The sequence below is a fragment of the Cynoglossus semilaevis genome, chromosome 6 (genome assembly GCF_000523025.1).
Source record: "Cynoglossus semilaevis isolate Cse_v1.0 chromosome 6, Cse_v1.0, whole genome shotgun sequence".
Lineage (NCBI taxonomy): Eukaryota > Metazoa > Chordata > Actinopteri > Pleuronectiformes > Cynoglossidae > Cynoglossus > Cynoglossus semilaevis.
The window spans coordinates 15,429,798-15,447,856 of NC_024312.1; the positions used below are offsets into that span (position 1 = coordinate 15,429,798).

General features: G+C 36.0%; 2 protein-coding genes across 5 annotated transcripts in view; one reads left to right on the top strand and one right to left on the bottom strand.

The window, feature by feature from the left end:
* Positions 1-11,611, bottom strand: part of LOC103380396 (protein tyrosine phosphatase receptor type J) — a 19,542-nt gene extending 7,931 nt beyond the window's left edge. The window contains exons 1-6 of one of the 4 annotated variants that reach the window (XM_025056252.1): positions 11,338-11,610; positions 2,459-2,480; positions 2,036-2,227; positions 1,531-1,791; positions 956-970; positions 342-584 (exon numbers count right to left, since the gene is read on the bottom strand). In XM_025056252.1, coding sequence (XP_024912020.1) covers positions 342-584; positions 956-970; positions 1,531-1,791; positions 2,036-2,227; positions 2,459-2,480; positions 11,338-11,394 — 790 coding nt within the window. In that variant the 5' untranslated portion in view covers positions 11,395-11,610. Of the gene's footprint in view, positions 1-341; positions 601-712; positions 971-1,530; positions 1,792-2,035; positions 2,228-2,458; positions 2,481-11,337 lie in introns of those variants that run through there. The other 3 variants (XM_025056253.1, XM_025056255.1, XM_025056254.1) reach the window with 3 other exon arrangements.
* A 4,317-nt stretch (positions 11,612-15,928) lies between these two features.
* Positions 15,929-18,059, top strand: part of ptpn5 (protein tyrosine phosphatase non-receptor type 5) — a 17,932-nt gene continuing 15,801 nt past the window's right edge. Inside the window, exon 1 of the mRNA XM_025056437.1 lies at positions 15,929-15,992. The gene's annotated coding sequence lies outside the window, so the exon portion shown is untranslated. The remainder of the gene's footprint in view (positions 15,993-18,059) is intronic.

Below are 18,059 nucleotides of genomic sequence, written 5' to 3' on the forward strand. Positions count from 1 at the left end.
AGGGAGGATTAACATAAAGATGAAGAGCAGAAATAATGAAACGAGCCAAAACAAAAGTAGTACGACTTCATCACTTGTCTTCATCACCATTAATAAAAAACAAGTACTGGTCTTCCTGTAAAGTTTTTCTAAGATGGAATTGCTTAACTCAGAGGGCAGAGGTCACACCATCATCATCGTGGAGGATCAGAGAACAAATTGGTAAGAATGTTTTGATGACTAATATTGTTTGATGACTACTATTGATTTGATTAAACATCACAAAGAGAAATTCTCTATGATTAAAACTTTCACTAACATTACCGTCAGGACATAGAAGACAGTAAGACAAATGGACTTACTTGTGAATGTGGAGACAGTGACGGGGTCTCCTTGTGTTGTGTTATCTGCAGCAATAGCTCTGATTGTGATTGTGTAGTTTGTTCCAGAGATCAGGTCTGACAGCAGAGCAGAGGTGTCATTTATGGTTCTGTTCATTGGTTCTCTACCATTGTCCCACTCCAACCTGTACATAGCCACCTGACCAGTAGGAGGCATCCAGCTCAGAGAAATGGAGGAAGTGTATGATGTCATACTAAGTGGACCAATTATTCCTATGTTTTGATGACTAATATTGATTTGATTAAACATCACAAAGAGAAATTCTCTATGATTAAAACTTTCACTAACATTACCGTGAGGACATAGAAGACATAAGTAAAAATGGACTTACTTGTGAATGTGGAGACAGTGACGGGGTCTCCTTGTGTTGTGTTATCTGCAGCAATAGCTCTGATTGTGATTGTGTAGTTTGTTCCAGAGATCAGGTCTGACAGCAGAGCAGAGGTGTCATTTATGGTTCTGTTCATTGGTTCTCTACCATTGTCCCACTCCAACCTGTACATAGCCACCTGACCAGTAGGAGGCATCCAGCTCAGAGAAATGGAGGAAGTGTATGATGTCATACTAAGTGGACCAATTATTCCTGGTTCTAAAGAAAAAGACAGGGAACAGTGAAAGCAGAGTTTCAAAATATTTTCTAGGAAAATTTAGAATTACATCCAGTGGAGATACTTTTGGATGTACTTTTCAACGGTGAAAGAATATTGTACTTGTAAGTACTTTATGTATGTTCACATATTATTATGAACATGGACAATTGTTCAGATGACTAGCAGGATTAAGGTTTAGAGATTATAAAATGACACTCTGAGGTACTTTGTGATTGTTCTACAATATTTCCCTTGTATCTATTTTTACAAAGTTTACCTCATTATGTAGTTCTATAATACTTTGCATGGAAAGACACAATAGTCTACTCTAAACTTTAGTGTTTATGCCACCTGACGTCTTGCACTCAGTTGGATACGTCATTATTTCTTGTTAACATCACTGTCTTGATAAAATAATTAAAGAAAAAACTCCTTGTCTGTAAATTCTAATCTTCTTAACTACCAATTAGAATTGTGTCATAAAAAGTATAATTTGAATCAGCTTTGCCATCACTACAAACTTTTCCCCACTAGGTGTCCTCAGCTAAAACTCACTCACTTGTGTATTGTACAACCACGGTGCTCTGACCACCAGTGTGACCATCACCTGCCACTGCAGTCACACTGATGTTATACTGCACACCAGCAGTCATGTTCTCTATAGTAATATATGTGACAGACACGTTTGAACTGTCACTGAAATAACCATCTGTCCAGTCAACTCTATAGAAAGAGCTGTTTCCAACTGGTTCAGTCCAGTTCACAGAGACAGAGGATGTGGTGACATTAATGACCTGGAGGTTTCTGACAGTGTCTGGCTCTGTGGGTGAGTGGAGGGAGACAAAGTAATAACAGGTTCAGTCCAGTTCAGAGACCATATGTTATATAATCAATGAGAATCTTTCTTCACTTCGGCTAGTTGTTTCAGGTCCTGACATTGTCATTTGTCATTCAGTTTTTAACTACAGCAAAACTGTATCAATGTCAACATGCCTCTTCTTCAGAAATTCACACTCTAAACCATTCATATACGGTCATTCACAAATGGAATTGAATAAACTTACTCATAGTGACCTCTTGACAGCAGTACAGACATAGTATTGCGATGTCATACACAGTTCCAGGATTCAAACCAGTAAGATTGCCTGTTCCATTTAAATAATTGTCAATGGACAAATTGCAGTTTAATGATCGAAAAATGACTGTTGTTGTTGTTGTCGATAAAGTTTCCGTTTCATTGTATAGACATCTTCTTTCTAAAAGACATGAAGACATAGGATACAAAACAATTTTATGAACATTTTTAGGTGGCTTTAAAAAATACAGACATTAAACATTAATTCACCCCACTTTAAGTGGCTGAAAATCATATCAGTAGCTATAGGACTCGAGGTACTAACATTCCTCATAACAGTAACAGAACTACTACCATATGTAGTAGTAGCAGCAGTAATAGCAGTACTAGTTTTACAGAAATATATACTTACTATCACATGCTGCCATGGGATTCTGTGGAGATAAAAACAATAAAAATGTCATTTCCATAAAGCAAAAACAATATATATACAATAAACAAAGTAAATCAGAATAAATTTCACTAATATTATAGAAACGCAAATTAAATTGAGCATGTATTTTGGCAATGGTGGGGTGAAAAAACTTTAATCAGGAAGAAAGTTCCAGCAGAACCAGGTTTAGTGTTCAGTGTTCAGGAGAGAAAGGGCTCTGCACTTAAGGGGGAAGAAAAGAAGGGAGGGATGGAAAAAAGTAGGAGCAGACACTAAAATACAATAAATACATAGAACACAGTTGTACAATCTGTAACAGTTCAAACAGTACAATTGTAGGAAGAACTTTATCATTACTGTTAGATGCTAAAAGCAGTTAAGCTAGATTTGCATCACCATTATAAAGATGTTTGTTTTGCATTTTTTTAAATGCATCTGTGTTCTGGCAACATAACATAACCGTTAAGTCTACAGACTAAATCGTGTTCCTACTAAGGCTCTGATTTATAAATTACTTATTAGCCAAAACTTAAACAGCTCACAGTCACACACACTGGCATGTGGGCTTTTTTTCTGTCTGCTTGCTGTCTAAACATTAACTACATGACTATATCACTTAAAAATGCACAACTCTCACCTGTGAAAAGATCACATGGACAATTATTAACTGCCATCAAGATCACACCAAACATTCGATGCATTAGAGAAAGTGTTGCAATCCAGTTTTATTTTAGATAAAAAAGCTAAGACCACACAAAAAGATTTTCCTCCCCCAATTTTTCCTGGTGTTTTATTTTGGTCTCTTAATTGTTCTTAAATACACTGATTACACCGACAACAACTACATGTACATTTAAGTATAATAATGTATTATTTGAATATATTTTTTTTTTCTTTTGATAGTGAAAACCTGATACAATAATGCTGGGAATTGATGACCTTGTCAAAGTGTGCTGTGAGGTGTAACAACAAGGACCAGAATCTGGCTGGTTGTATGTTGAGCTCTGAGTTACAGTAAAAGCCTTTCAGTAAGGTTAGAAAAAAGTTGGAGTCGGAAAATTGTTCACACAAAAACAACCAATTCCTTGAGTTCCTTGTAGGAACTTCAGCCATAAAAAACAAAAAGATGAACAGATATTTTTTCACCAACAGAAAAAAACATAGTCATAAAGGTTAGATGAGTCTCAAAAACACATGCTTGTACTAAAGTAACCAGTAACCAGGCTAACTGTTGCATCTCTTCAGTGTTTTACATAGAGCACATTTAGATCATTTTACTGAGACTCAGCCACCAGCCCTTTTGACCCCTCACTACATCTCTGTCCTTTGACCGGAATTATCTGTAGAAAAGGAAGGAAATGGGTGATCAGACCGTAATTTCAACACTACATCACCCTCAAGAGAGGCCGTGCACCAATCACTGGTTCCTTTTTATTCATACCACAATATGCCTCACCTGATAAAGCTCCAAGTTCCTTTCTCCACCATAACACACAAACTCAAACACAATAAAAAATATATAAGCATTGAGCTGACTAACTGATAATCTGATAACATGGTCAAAAACAGGAAAAATACACAATGCTGGATTCCTGATCCTTGGATAATGCCCAGATATGTAAGTGACCGATGCTAGTGTCGTTTTTGACTATGCTCAAAGAATAAAAACATCTGTGAAATCTACAATGATTGTGTAATGCTTCTTTTAAGGAATTCTGTGTACTCCATGTGTGTTGCCTAACTTAATTTTGTGACATGAGAAAATTTATTTTGTTTAGGGCACATTATGGACCATTCTGCAGAATTATCCTTAAATTTATTTTAATATCTGGCCAAGAGATTCCTAATCACTGTACACCGTGGTACACCAAGAGATCATCAGGTGTGGTCAATTGCCTTATTCGGTGTGAAAGTATTTTATAATTTAGTGCAAATAATTTGTCTTTTTTAATATCAGTGACATGCAAAGAAATAGTTTTCCACCAGGGGGCAGCAAATGGCTCTAAAACAGGGTTCTCCAACCTTTTTGAAACCGAGAGCGACTTCAAGTGCACTTAGTCATACGAAGAGCTACTTGTTTGATACACACTTCCTGACCAATGTAATAATAGTTAGTTCTGGGAGATACAATAGTAGACACTCTTCTTACCATGTCACTGCACTCATCTCATTATTGAATATCATTACAAGTGTAACTGATTCAAAAAGCACAGTAACAGTACAATTTTTGACCCTCTTGTTGACTAGTTTTATTCCTGGAACATGCCCCGTGGGCACCTTAGATAGTCCACAGACGCTACCAGATGCCCCCGGGCACCACGCAGGTGACCCCTGCTATAAAAACTCTAGCTATGGTACATTTTTGGGAAATTTGAATGAATATGTTTTAGACAATAATAGGTACGTAGCCAAAACATTATAGGTCACATGTACGAAAACTTGTACTAGATACTGGTACAAGAAAACAAAATGAAAAATAAAATTAGAGCTGTTGAATATCATTGTTTGTGCCCTTCTTATATTTTCCACTGAACATTGTCACTGTAGAACTAATAATGTGATATATGTGGTAAATATGGAGATATGTCCAGCTTCCCCAGTCGTTGCATTTTCTTTGAAATTTGTGTGTAGCTTTATGTAAGGAGTTTCTCATGAACAACTTACTTATTGTTTCTGCTTTAACATCACATCCTGGCACTTCCTGTACCCACCCAGAAACTTCTGATAGCACACCCACAACATGAAGGATTTTTGACTCCTTGTTGCCATGTTAGTATGAGACCAGGCTAAAATATTTAGGAACAAGTATCCTCTTTATATGTATTTGATAAAACTCTTGATTTACCAAGGCTAGGTTAACAATGATCAATTTAAGAGTGCTTTTATATTTTTTCAAATAATAAATGATAATATGAGTCAGAGAGCTTTTTATGTAAATAGCACACACCCCATAAGTTAATACCCACAATAGCCATGTTAAATAAAATCATCATGTCTGTAAACTAGCACTGCCCCAGAAATACAGGCACATACAGTAAAATCATCAGTGTGACTCGGTCTCCAGGTGTTAATGTTTAGTCCTGTTGCTGCTGTTGCTTATCACAGGTCGTATCAAAAGTTATGGAAATAAGTGATGTGAGATATGTTGGTACCAATGTGCACTTGGAGCATCAAAGACCTAAATGATGCTAATCTGAGTACAACACACTGGTCATTTAAACTTCCTAATACTGTTGCCAGGTTTTAGAAGAGGTCACTGATAAAATGATAGCAGTGTGTTCACAAAGAGGGCTTTGAGTCAGGAAGAGAAGTCTGTGTCTCATTTACATGTTTGGGGAACTGTGACTCTTTGTAATTCATCTTGTAGATGCTTAACTTTCCACTAAAGCCCTAGTTGGAGACAGCATGTTTTTGGATGTTAAGTTTGAACTGGACAGTTGTACTATGGTTGAATCAGGGCTACGGGTGGGCGAAAGGTTCACTATTCAACAAGTGAGGACTTGATTTGAAACTTGAACTGTATTAAAATAACTGCATGCAAAACTAGAAGGCTGGTGGGGATACAGTGAGCAGAATACATGTTAGAAAAAGAAAAAGCCTGTGTTCAGATGAGCAAAGAACGTCAGTGACATTTTAGAAAAGCACAAGTCATTAGACACGCATGGAGCCAAAAAGATACTGTGGCTCAGTCTCTGTTTTCTCAGAAAACGTTACATTTCTTTCCAGGAGGGATGATAGTCGCGTCATTGTGATCTTTTTTTCTACAGGCTGTGTTAATACCATAGCCCGAGAAATAAACACAAAGGAAATTTTGAACCATTGAAAATCCATGCAAAGTTTTGTGTTCTTCCTGTGTTGTTACTAGGTGTCTACTTACAATGCCTTTTCTACAACACTTTTTTGACCTCACATGAATATATATATATATATATATATATATATATATATATAAAGGATTTTGAACTTGTGAAAATGTAACACAAATAACAGGAGGAACAATGTCTGAGAGACAAAAAGATGAAAGAAATCTAAAATTCCATTTTCTAAAATTGACCTAATTATGAGATCAAGTTTCAAGGAAATCAAAGGTTTAAAATCATGTCAGCAGAATAACAGACTCTCTGTGTTATCAAGTACATTTGATAATCTTTAAACACTGACGTCACTTTGATTTCACACATTAAACTTAGATCAACAAATGCTGTGTGCTGAGAGGAAAAAATAATTGATTTTGTGAGTGAGTCTGTTAAACACACATTACACAACCACACTCTCAACAAGTCAATCTAGAAGGTCTTTCTTTAAAAAAAGATTAGACAAGTTACGTTGATAGATTTGGTTAATATTAACATAATGTAATTTGATCAGTTAGTGAAAAATATAAGATCCCCACATTTAAGACACTATTTTGTACACTGCACAACTTTAGCTAACCACAGTATTTCTTCTCTTAAAAAGTGTTGTTTGGAACAACTCAGAAAATTACATTAGTCTTCTTCATGGAACTGTGTGCAGTGTGTCATCAATGGCACTACAAGAGCTTAGAGAGAGAGAACTTTGTGTTGAAATTGATTTTACAGAGTGGCAAGATATATGGGCTTATGTTAAATCAATTTCAGTTTGTAATCAAACTTAAACTTAAGTTCAGCCTTAGCATAGAACACATATATTCCCTGATCAAAGACACAGGTTTAACTCCAATGGGTCACCTATCCGTATCAAATGTAAAACAAAAACTAGTACTCTAATGCATTGCCTCTGTATTGGAATAATATGTTAACAGAGATTTTAAAAAATATAGGAATAAAATTAGAGAAGGTTCCAGTTTCTCATATTCTATAACTTCCTGTCCTGTTGGACAAGTCTGGTTAGCAAATCAAAGACTCCATTTATTCAGATTTATTCAGATTCAGATGTACATTAAGTGCTGTTTGTTTTAGTGCCTTTGTAGTTGTGTATTACATTCAAAATCTAACCAATATTATAAAGTTTAGAAACCCTATATAAACTATTTGGACCCTAATGTGCATTTATTTTGTTGAAATAACTTCCTACAAGTTTATAAAACAACGCAATACTACTTGCTTGGATATTTATTCTTTAGGTACTTTGTTTTTCTTTCTTTTTTTCAACTGTATTTGTGGAATTTTTGACACTTCGACAGTGTGTGTGTGTGTCTGTGTGTGTGTTTGTGTGTTGGGTGTTTGCTTCATACTGAAGCAACTTCAGTATGCAACTGAAGTATGAAGCAACTGCATTCATACTGAAGTACTGTGTTATTTTGTTAAAGTGCAGTGCTCTGTTGTTAAAGGAAAATCTTAAACACATATACACATATATATGTACATACAGTTTATAAGTACAGTATATATACATCCGTATATAATACATCCACACACATATACATAGATAGAGAGAGAGAGAGAGATTTCAAGGAGGAAGTTAAATTTAAACTGACAAAAAAAAAATGTTCCTAATAATATTTTATTTTCAGGCTTATCTCTGTGGGTGTTTATAAATGTATTTTTCTAAACAGAACATGGAAAATGTCAATATGCAAAACTGTCATGTCATATCAGAGAAGTGCACAGTACTTCCTCTTTTCCCATGTGAACTTCTTTGTCCTAGCTTTTTTTAGGTCCCAATGTTCTTATAAACAAATGACATTTACAAATTTACATTTGTTCTAGTCATATTCATTTTTTATTATTATATTTATTATTAATAACATTGCAACCTTAACACATTTCTCTCCAACATGACAATGAGCTGCTGTTCTTGCTTTAGACCATACGTGTCAAACTCAAGGCCCGGGGGCCAAATGCAGCACGCCAAGTCGTTTTGTGTGGCCTGCGGGAGCTTAAGAAGCAATAAGTTAAGTCCATGCAGCAGAGGATCTTAAGTAATTAAAAGGTTGTTTTATTAAACAGCAATGAACAATATTTGTAGCTTGAATAAATAATAATCAATTGCAGAAACATGTATTAGTCTGTTATGGAGTAGTTACATCTATACCAGCGGCCCCCAACCTTTCTTGTTCCAAGGACCAGTCAGCCAGTACCACCCGTTACTACAGACTAGTAGCAAGGTGCTGAGCATAAATAATAAATAAAACATCTTTTAGGCTCTATTCTGTTTGTATCACAGTCTGAATGACATATTATTTTAAAGTATTACCAGATGGTGTTTAAATAAAGAAAGTAAATAGATATGACTGAATTTTCTTTGAATGAAGTAAATTAGTAAAAATTAAGTCAATTTTTTTCACTGTGTGCCAAATGACCTATGGACTGGTACTGGACCTTCAAGGAGAAGCGTATTGCTGACACCACTGTTTTAGACAAATTCAAAAGTGCTACTCTGTCAAATACAGTGGAAACTTGGTTGTTGAATGGCTCCTATTTCGAACAAATCGGATGGCGAAAACCAAATTTTTAACTAAAAATTGCCCCGGTTATCGTACCATTACTCGGTTGCCGTACAAGCCAATAATACCACACGGGCAGCACGTAATCACTAGATGACTGAGCGTGTGGCGTCAGCCTTGCCTCAGCTAGAGTATACTCGCTGGGAACCGTTGTCTGATTTTTGCCAATATAAAACAGCTAGTGAAAGTGGAAAGGCAGAAAGAAAAATAGTGAGAACAACAATAGAAGTGAAGAAAGAGGTTATAAGAAAGCATGAGAATGGTGCTTGTGTTTCAGATCTAGCTTCCAAACAATAACATCCCCTCCCTTTCACCTCCTCACCACCCTCCACTTGCACCATCACAACTCCTCCTATTAAAACTTTATTCTTTATTCAGTTGTGTTTATCCTTTTTTGCTAGCTCTAATGATTTTGTGTATAAACTACACAAAATACTGTTGAAACAGTTTGAATAAGCAATCACCCAGGGTCAAGGAATGGATTAATCCATTTTACATTGTGTCGGGAAAATTGTTTCATTTTTCAAACTTTTCAGTTCTTGCACGAATGCAGGAATGTCACTGTGAACATATTTAACTTTCTTTTTTTAAAAGTTACCGGGTATTGTTAAATTAGCAGAATCAATAATCTCTATGTGTAGCTCTGTTGTCAAATGGAAAAGCTATTTTGTCTTTCATCTTTTGGATTGATGTTATGCATGGTGCATTATAAGAACTGAAAGAGAGACAAAATACTATAAATAAATAACTTGTCAAACTGTTTCAAAAATGGCTTTTTCATTTAGGTTCTTCATCAAAAAAGATAAGGAAAGCACTACTGCGCATCTTTCACCTCCATTATGTATTTCTTTCAGGTTGATTATTTTAAGATTTAACACTGAAAATAGGCATGCAATGTTATCTTAAAAAATACCTACCAGCAGTATGTTAAGATTATATCTTCCTCCACAGAAATTATAACTGGTGTGTTTTACAGTTAGTATTCACCCCAAATCCTTTTTTATAAATAAATTCAAGATCGATTAAAGGCGTGACATGCTCAAGCTATTAATTCTGGACTATTAATAGTTCAAATTACTCAGTTCCACAGACTCAATAGGATATTTTAATTTGTAAAACTGAGGTATTTGGACCAGCTGCAGTTAATTTCAAAATTATTACGTTCCTTTTTCTTAAAATAGTTGTGTAAAAAGTATCATTTTGTTCAAAATATTTTTTTCCCTTTTGCCTCTGTGTTAGGGTGAAGTTATAAAGGGTCAGAGCGGGCATCAATGCATTTCAATAGAAAATTAGAATGTCAATCATTCCACAGTCAAGTGTTTCCAGGTGTCAGAGCCGGTTTTATTCCAGTTTTACAAAAAATGTACTCAAATGAAAGTGTTGGGTCTGTTAATCTAGGTAATCAGCCTACACTGAAAACACACTCGGCTGGTCAGGTGCATGTTTGACACTGTGTTCCTCAAGGCAACAGAAAAGGACAGAGGGGACATTGGGCTGTGCCTCATTCCATTCTTGACCTTTTTATTGACCACACACATCCTCACATGCCATTCTCAACCTCTCCAACTCACTTAATACATGCCCTCCCTCCTCCCCCAAGAATGACAAGAAGGACCAGTGTTGCGAGGACAGGTGGGTCTGACACGGCTGGACATCTGCGACTGTACCTGTTTGGACTTTGCTCTTATGAATGTGTGGTATTTTCATACTGAACAAGCTGACCTGAGCTTTTGAAGGTTAATAATTAAAAGAAGAAAAGATTGAAAAAACAGGAAGCAAACAAAAGGAAAATAACCAAAAATATGACAGCATCAGCGACTTCTGATTCCACATCCAAAATCCACAGTTCATTTGCAATGTCATATGCACTCCTGTTATTCTTTGTGACAGTGGCACGCCAAAATAAATAAGGAAATAGACATTTTTTGTATATGCCTCGTTTAAAGAGCAATACTTATCGATAGACTCTTTCAAGTTTGTAAAAATATTTTTAAACATTTTACTTATATTAATAAATCATTATTTGTTAAAACGTTATATTTATTATTTATCCTATTTATTATATTGTATATAATTGGCCTACCTGAGAGTAACTTACCGCCAGTGTTTACACCTTTAACAGAGGGCTTCAAAGTAAAAGCCCAACTGTAGAGAGTCTGACTGTGGGGCTTTACAAAAACACTATTAATAATAATAATGTATTCCTCCGTCATTCCACAACACAAAAGTTCTGCCTAAATTATATATCTAAATATCTGTGTTTAATTAAAGCTTCAAGTTTCAAACTGAAGTTTTCTGAGGTCACCGTCCAGCAACAGGTGCGCAGGTGCTCCATGAACACACTCACACATATAAAAACTGAACAAAACTCCCGGCCAACTTTCAAACCCAACATTTTGGAAGTTTGCTGGATGTATGGACTCTTTCTTACCTTATCGAGTAACGCGCTGAAGATCAGCAGAGAGCCCAGAAAGACGCTGAGGCGCATGGCTGACTTTGAGATGTTTCTAGACTCTTTTAGCCGTTTCTTCTACTACCTGAGCCTTGTCATGCCCAAACTTTACTGATATAAAACCGAGAGAAAGAAGAAAAAAAACTCCAAGTCTCTGATTCAGACAATTACCACATGAGGAGAAGTCCGAAAGAAAGAGTGGAGGACTGTTAAAGAGTTCTGGTCTCTAACAGGGAGGAGCAGAAGACGGGAAGTTTGGTGAAGTGTGACACTCCTCTCATCCTCAGTTCCCCAGTCGTGCTACAAAACGCCGCCGACCAGTGGCGCTCCTAGCCTAGTTGGCGCCCTGGGCCAAAAAATCCCCCTTACGCCTCGGTAGAAAATAAAGAGTTTTTGTTGCAATTTGATACGTTGCAAAATAATTTCAATTTAAAAATTGAAAAGTTATAGAAGTAGAATTTAAAATAATTATTATTAATAATGATATTAATTGTATATATGAGTACCACTTTTTAAAACTAAAAATATAAAGATTCATGGAACACTGAATTAAACTCAAACAGCTCTAATAGTAAAACAAAATCTATTTCTAAAATAAAAAATGTAGATTACATTTTCACTCTGAGTTTCAATACGTATTAGTACCAGTACCACAAATAGAGCCATACAACTGCTACTGTGTTTCATACGCATGGTTAATTAAGAGCTTCCAGTTAACCTTAACCAAAATCTCTGTGTTACTGTGAGAGGACATTAGACTACCCCATACAGGAAGGCTTACATAGAAAGTCATTCTTCAGAAATATATATAGTATATATGTTAAATACATTTTCTAAAGATTATCTTCTAGATTGTACAAACCATGACCCTGACTCCTTGTCCTCACAGACATGGGAAAGGTGGGTGCCCACCCTCAACACATTTTCATTTTACAGTTGTATAGTATGTGTTAGAAAACTAGTTGGTGCAAATGCTCCCTCTTTTACCTTTCTTTTTTGGCTCATTTTGCTAGTGTCAGTTGTCAATGTCTGATCACTAAAAAGGAAGAAAGGGCTGAGCGGTCATGCAGAGATTAATTAAGAGCCATTACACAGTCTTCACCTGACTGTCCAATCAGGATGAAGGAATGTGTCCTAATCCCAATAGCATGCACATGCAAATTTTGGTTGGAAACTTCCTTCAAATCATTGGATGACCTCATCTGCTTCAAAGAAATGCCTCTGAGTTCCTGTTATCAGACACTATTGAGTCAATGGAAGTATTTTTTACATTTATATACACAACAGGAACAGCTCCCTAAAGTTAGAGACACTTAGACACATTTTATTTATACATCACCCAGATATAAACCTTTATGTCCATCTAACCTATTCACTGTAGCATGGCATAAAGGACTGATATGCAAAACTTTTATTACTGTCTACACCAGTTGTCATTCACAAGGGGTCCATACCCCAACTAAGGGGTCCATTGGACATTTTTTATATTTTTTTGCATGTTTAAAATTAACATGACTCCACATTCTTAAGTAGAGGTAAAACAATAATCACAAGAATATTTGGCAATGTATTTTAAAGAAATATTAACTTTGCGATTGTCCCTTTTTATCAGTATTATGCGCAGTAATTTGCCATGCCTTTTCTGGCATAACCCAACCTAGGCTTTGGAGACTTGGTGGTATAGAATTCAGACCCTTCAGACTATACAGAAAATAACTGACTATAAGATGTTCATATCAAAATTACGGATGCTATGATTTTGCATAGCATAGCAGAATGCATATAGTCCTTACTTGTCTCTGTATTGGATTAATATGTTAACAGAGATTTAAAAAAATACCAGGAATAAAATTAGAAAGATCCAGTTTCTCTTATTATGTTACTTCCTGTTGGACAGGTCTGGTTAGCAAATCAAAGAAACCGCTCTAGTCATTCATATGCTCCCAGAAAGATTTTTTTTTTTTTACAGTGAATTAGCGATAAAAGTGCCAAATAACAAAGGTACCGTAGTACTAAGATTACATTTATATATAAATAAATTACAATTGCAACTGCAAGGGCTGATATGTTTTAAATTTGTTGTCAGAGTAAAGAGGGAATTATTGTTGATAACATTTTATGTCATGATGTGAAATATTAGTACATATATAGTACAAAACAAAATGCCTGGAACTGTAACAGTTCTTGTTATTACTGAGAAACTGTGGGTTTCTTCAACCTATGAAACACACTCCCACCCGACACACACACACACACTCACACTCACACACTGGTCTTTGTTTATCACTCTTGTCCTTATGTCGTTATTCCCATTTTTTTCCTCCATTATTTATCCATTCAGTCTGCGTGACTTCCTGCCCTCTCCTTCAGTTACTGAATGTCAGTTACTCTCTTTACTGACTGCCAGCTATGCTAAACAGTGCACCTGTATGATGTTGCGTTGAGTGGTCGATTGCTTAATGACTGAATATCATATATTTACAGTATATTCACCCTGTTCAGTAGGAGTGAACCCTTTGTGTGTAATGAACAGCTCCTAACAAGAATTTTCCTTATTTGAGATGAGTGTCCATGCAGCATTTACAAGTATTTAGCGCATATGTGCTAAATCGTGGGCTCCGACCTTTAAATAGCACATGATTTCATGTTGGACAGTTTCATAACATCTTGCTGATAATGGCGAACAGAGATGAAAATGATATGAACTGGTCACCATGACCCACTGTTTACCAAATAAATGTTTTGTAATCCTCTAGGGATTTTAGCTGCATACTTGTAGGGGGAGGAGGGGAGGTTCTTTGTGGGAGGACTTTCTCTCTTGGTGTCTTTTAACTGCTGTAAACACTGCATTTTTTGTAAATGCTTGTCTGAAGTTTGTCCATGTTCCGTCAGTTTGATTGATATTCAAAGAGTTTTGTAGACAGCTTTATATTTTTTGGATGAGGTCATTGAAACGTCAAAAATTAACAATGCTAAACTTGCATGTGTTGATGGAATAAGTAGCAGTTTGAATGGCATAGTTTTAATAAGTGAAGTGGATTTCTGGACTTCTCGTATGGGTGTCATATCACAGTGGCAACACTTTGTAGTAGTTCCCCTGTCATTGCATTAACAGGGGAACTTGTAGGTCGGGTAATTCTTTGTGCAAATTATGTGTTCCTTCCTCTTTTTACACTGTCAGTATATTTAGGTTTTAAACATCCCCTAATACTGTTGCTGCAGTTTGATGTAGGATGACACATCCTTTTACCTTGGTTGACTGTGGTTTATCCAGTGGCACAAATAAAATCTACAAATCTTACATTATTATAGACATTAAAATGACTCAATACTGTGTTTGTCCTTTTACTATGTCGAATGCCATGTGGCCCCAGGCAACATCTAACTGTGCAAAAAAAAACTTTTTTTTTGGTTTGGTTATTTATTTAACAACTTTAGACTTTATTCTGATGCTAAATTACATTGGATTGAATTTTATTTTGAGAATACAGGCAGTTTTCATTTTTGGAGACTTGAATACATGTTGAATACAAGTTTAGATATGTTTTTGTAGATTTTTTTTCCCTGTGTATTAGAAGCAGAAACCAGTCACTTAATTTGAGTACAGGAAGTGCAGTGGGCGTCACCTTTTATACTGTATATTTATATCCTCTCACTCCAAACACTAAGTTTTTGATTATGCTGGTGCAAAAAATGTGTGTGAATGACCCCCCCCCCCACCACCACCACCTTCGGCTCCTATCGAACTATCTGCATGAGTCTTAATCCTGTGTTTATTTTGGCATAATGGCCATAATTTCCGCCATGACCCAAGTTGTTTACATCTTTACTGTCACGGTAAAGTTTGGATTTGTTCACAAGAGTAAACAGGGTCTTCTCATCTGGCCCTTCAAAATGTTCCAACTCCCCACCCTCAGTGGGATCACACAGTGTTGGAGAGATCCAAAGATTCCAAACAGCAAAGTGATAGTCAAAACCCTGCAGCAAGGGAATTGTTAAACTTTATGTACTCCACTCTAATTAATGGAAACACACCACACTTAAAAAAATTTCTCAGAACATTTGTCATTGAACATGTCCTGTTTTTGTGTCTTACAAACATAGTAAGAATTTAATATTAGTAGAAACCTCAAGTCAACATAGGACAATGTAAGACAAGTCAACTCAAATGAACTTTTAAGTTAATATTTTGTGTAATTCAGAGGTAGGGGAAAATCATAAAAACTTGTATGATTACAGGACAGAGGACTGTTACAAAAGTTGTTGGGTTTAAATTCACCAAAATGTAAAAATGTCCAAACTTTAAATCATCTTGTAAATGTAGCTCTTTGAGAACAAACAACTTGGTCTGTTGTGTTATGAAAATATATTTTATTATATTAGTGTTTGCATAAATTGTTATTTTTTTTTAAATACTTCTCTTACTGAACACTATTCATGTTTACACTTTTCATCAGTCAGGGCTTTTTGTGTGGTGGCCACGTTGTGGTTTTCACTCTTTTCTTTTTTTTTTACACCAGCAGCCATTAACTGAAAAACCTAACACCTTTGGTCACATGACCTAAAAGGGTTCAGGGCAGTTGTTCAAAATGGAAACAATAACTTCTTTTTCTCAGCTCTGCCAAATGATCTCTGTGAGTAAGCGTTTAGAGTTCCTGTTAACAAGTTCTTCTTTTTATCAGATTGTGCACAACTTCTATATTTAGAAGTGTTTGCTGGATGTTCTATTTAATGATTTTTATCACCTTATTTCCCAGAACTTTAAACATATATATTTTTACAGTTCAAGAAACAGAATTCTTTAAATTTACCAGCCTGTGGTTATGCTCTGTCATGGGTTTCTCATGAATACATGCTATTTGATTCTCTTTTCTGTTTCACTGTCTTCTTTCTCTGCCTCTGTCTATAGTCGTGTGGGATTAGCAGGTTTAAAACTTTCCTCTTTTTTTTTAACCAAACAGCATGTGTCACAGTCAAATATGAGCCTAACATCGATTTGGAAACAGAAAGTAATGTACACTAATACACTAACCTGACTAAACATCATGTAAGCCTTAGCCACCAATGGTTTCTATTCTATTTATCATTGCGATTCCTTAAAATAAATTGGCAATAACCCATCAGTACCACTAGAGGTCTCTGTATGTCAACAGAAATATGTGCTGACGCCCTCGTGTATAAAGTAGCCATTTGAAATATATTCATTTGTGAACCGAAGCTAACGAGCACATTGCTGTACACTGTTTTCGGAAACTTCCGGTGCCTCATATTCATGTCACCTTGAGTTGAATATAAGGAAATGATGTAACAGTCTGATGTTTTCAGCGTGGCTTCTAGCAAACCAGACAGTTTAAGGCCGTGGGATAATGTCATTAATTAGCTTAGATGATGCTTTCACATTCACTCTTTACATGGTGTGACAACGACCTTGTCTCCCCCTCACTCTCCCTCTGTCTGATTGTGCGTGTGTTGTGTTGTTGAGGTGAGATAAATATAAAAGAATGAGAAAGAGGAGGAGAAGAAGTCTTCATTTAGTTGATTAGAGTGAGGTATAAGAGAGGGGAGAATGTGTGGGAGAGATGTATGGGCAGGAAATGAATGGACACTAAAGTGGGTCATAAATAAAAGCCACAGACAGAGGGAGCATGTGGTTTCAAACTGTCATTATAGTAAAGGGATATTGAGACATTTTATATGACTGAAGCCATTTTGAATGGCCGTGCTGTGTGTCTCTCAGACAGCACAAGTTGGTGTGTCCATGGGTCACATTTCAGCTGTGTGGTCTTTTCACAGGGTAAAACAATAGTACACGAGATTACGTTACAAAATAACCTCTAAATATATCCTATTTAATCAATCACCCAAGTCGTTGTTGGGCGTCACAGCAAACGTGATGCTGATTTTGAGGGGGGAGACGTACAGTAGATTAGTAGCATTAATTGTATGGGTTTTCCCCCACTGTTTGGAATTGAAAGCCTCCACAACGGGGCTATTTACACAGCTAGGTATTCACACTTACCTCAGCCTTATGTTTTGTTTCCTCACTAAATCCCTAAACTCAAGCTGTGTCCACTTGTTAAACACCTTTCCTGGCACCTCATGTGGGACCAAGACATGTCTCGAATTATTATGTGTATTTGTAACATTTAGTGAAAAATAACTGGAGACTACATGTATTTAATGCGACTTGATTAGCAGCCTCTCACTATGCTCGTGCTCTACAGTACTTAGCGTAGATTAGCTATTACCATAGATTGTACTGCATTCTGTTATTGATTATTTTTTATTTTCATTATCATAGAATAGAATACAATGGAATAGAATAGCCTTTATTGTCATTGTAGTGTAAACTGTAAAAAAAAAACCATCATTGCAGTATGTTGACTTGTGATGATGTTAAATTGTGTTGCATACTGAAATATATTTTCTGATCCCATCAAAGTGCTACAAGCATGTAAAAAGCTACCATATGGCATGACAGGAAGGAGGGAGAAAGTGAGCATAACAGAGTGAAGGGGAGAAAAAAATGACTGGCAGAGAAGGACAGAGGAGTAAAGTGAAAATATCAGCATGAAGGGAGAGAAAGATCCGTCCGTCCATTCATCTATCTATCTATCTATCTATCTATCTATCTATCTATCTATCTATCTATCTATCTATCTATCTATCTATCTATCTATCTATCTATCTATCTATCTATC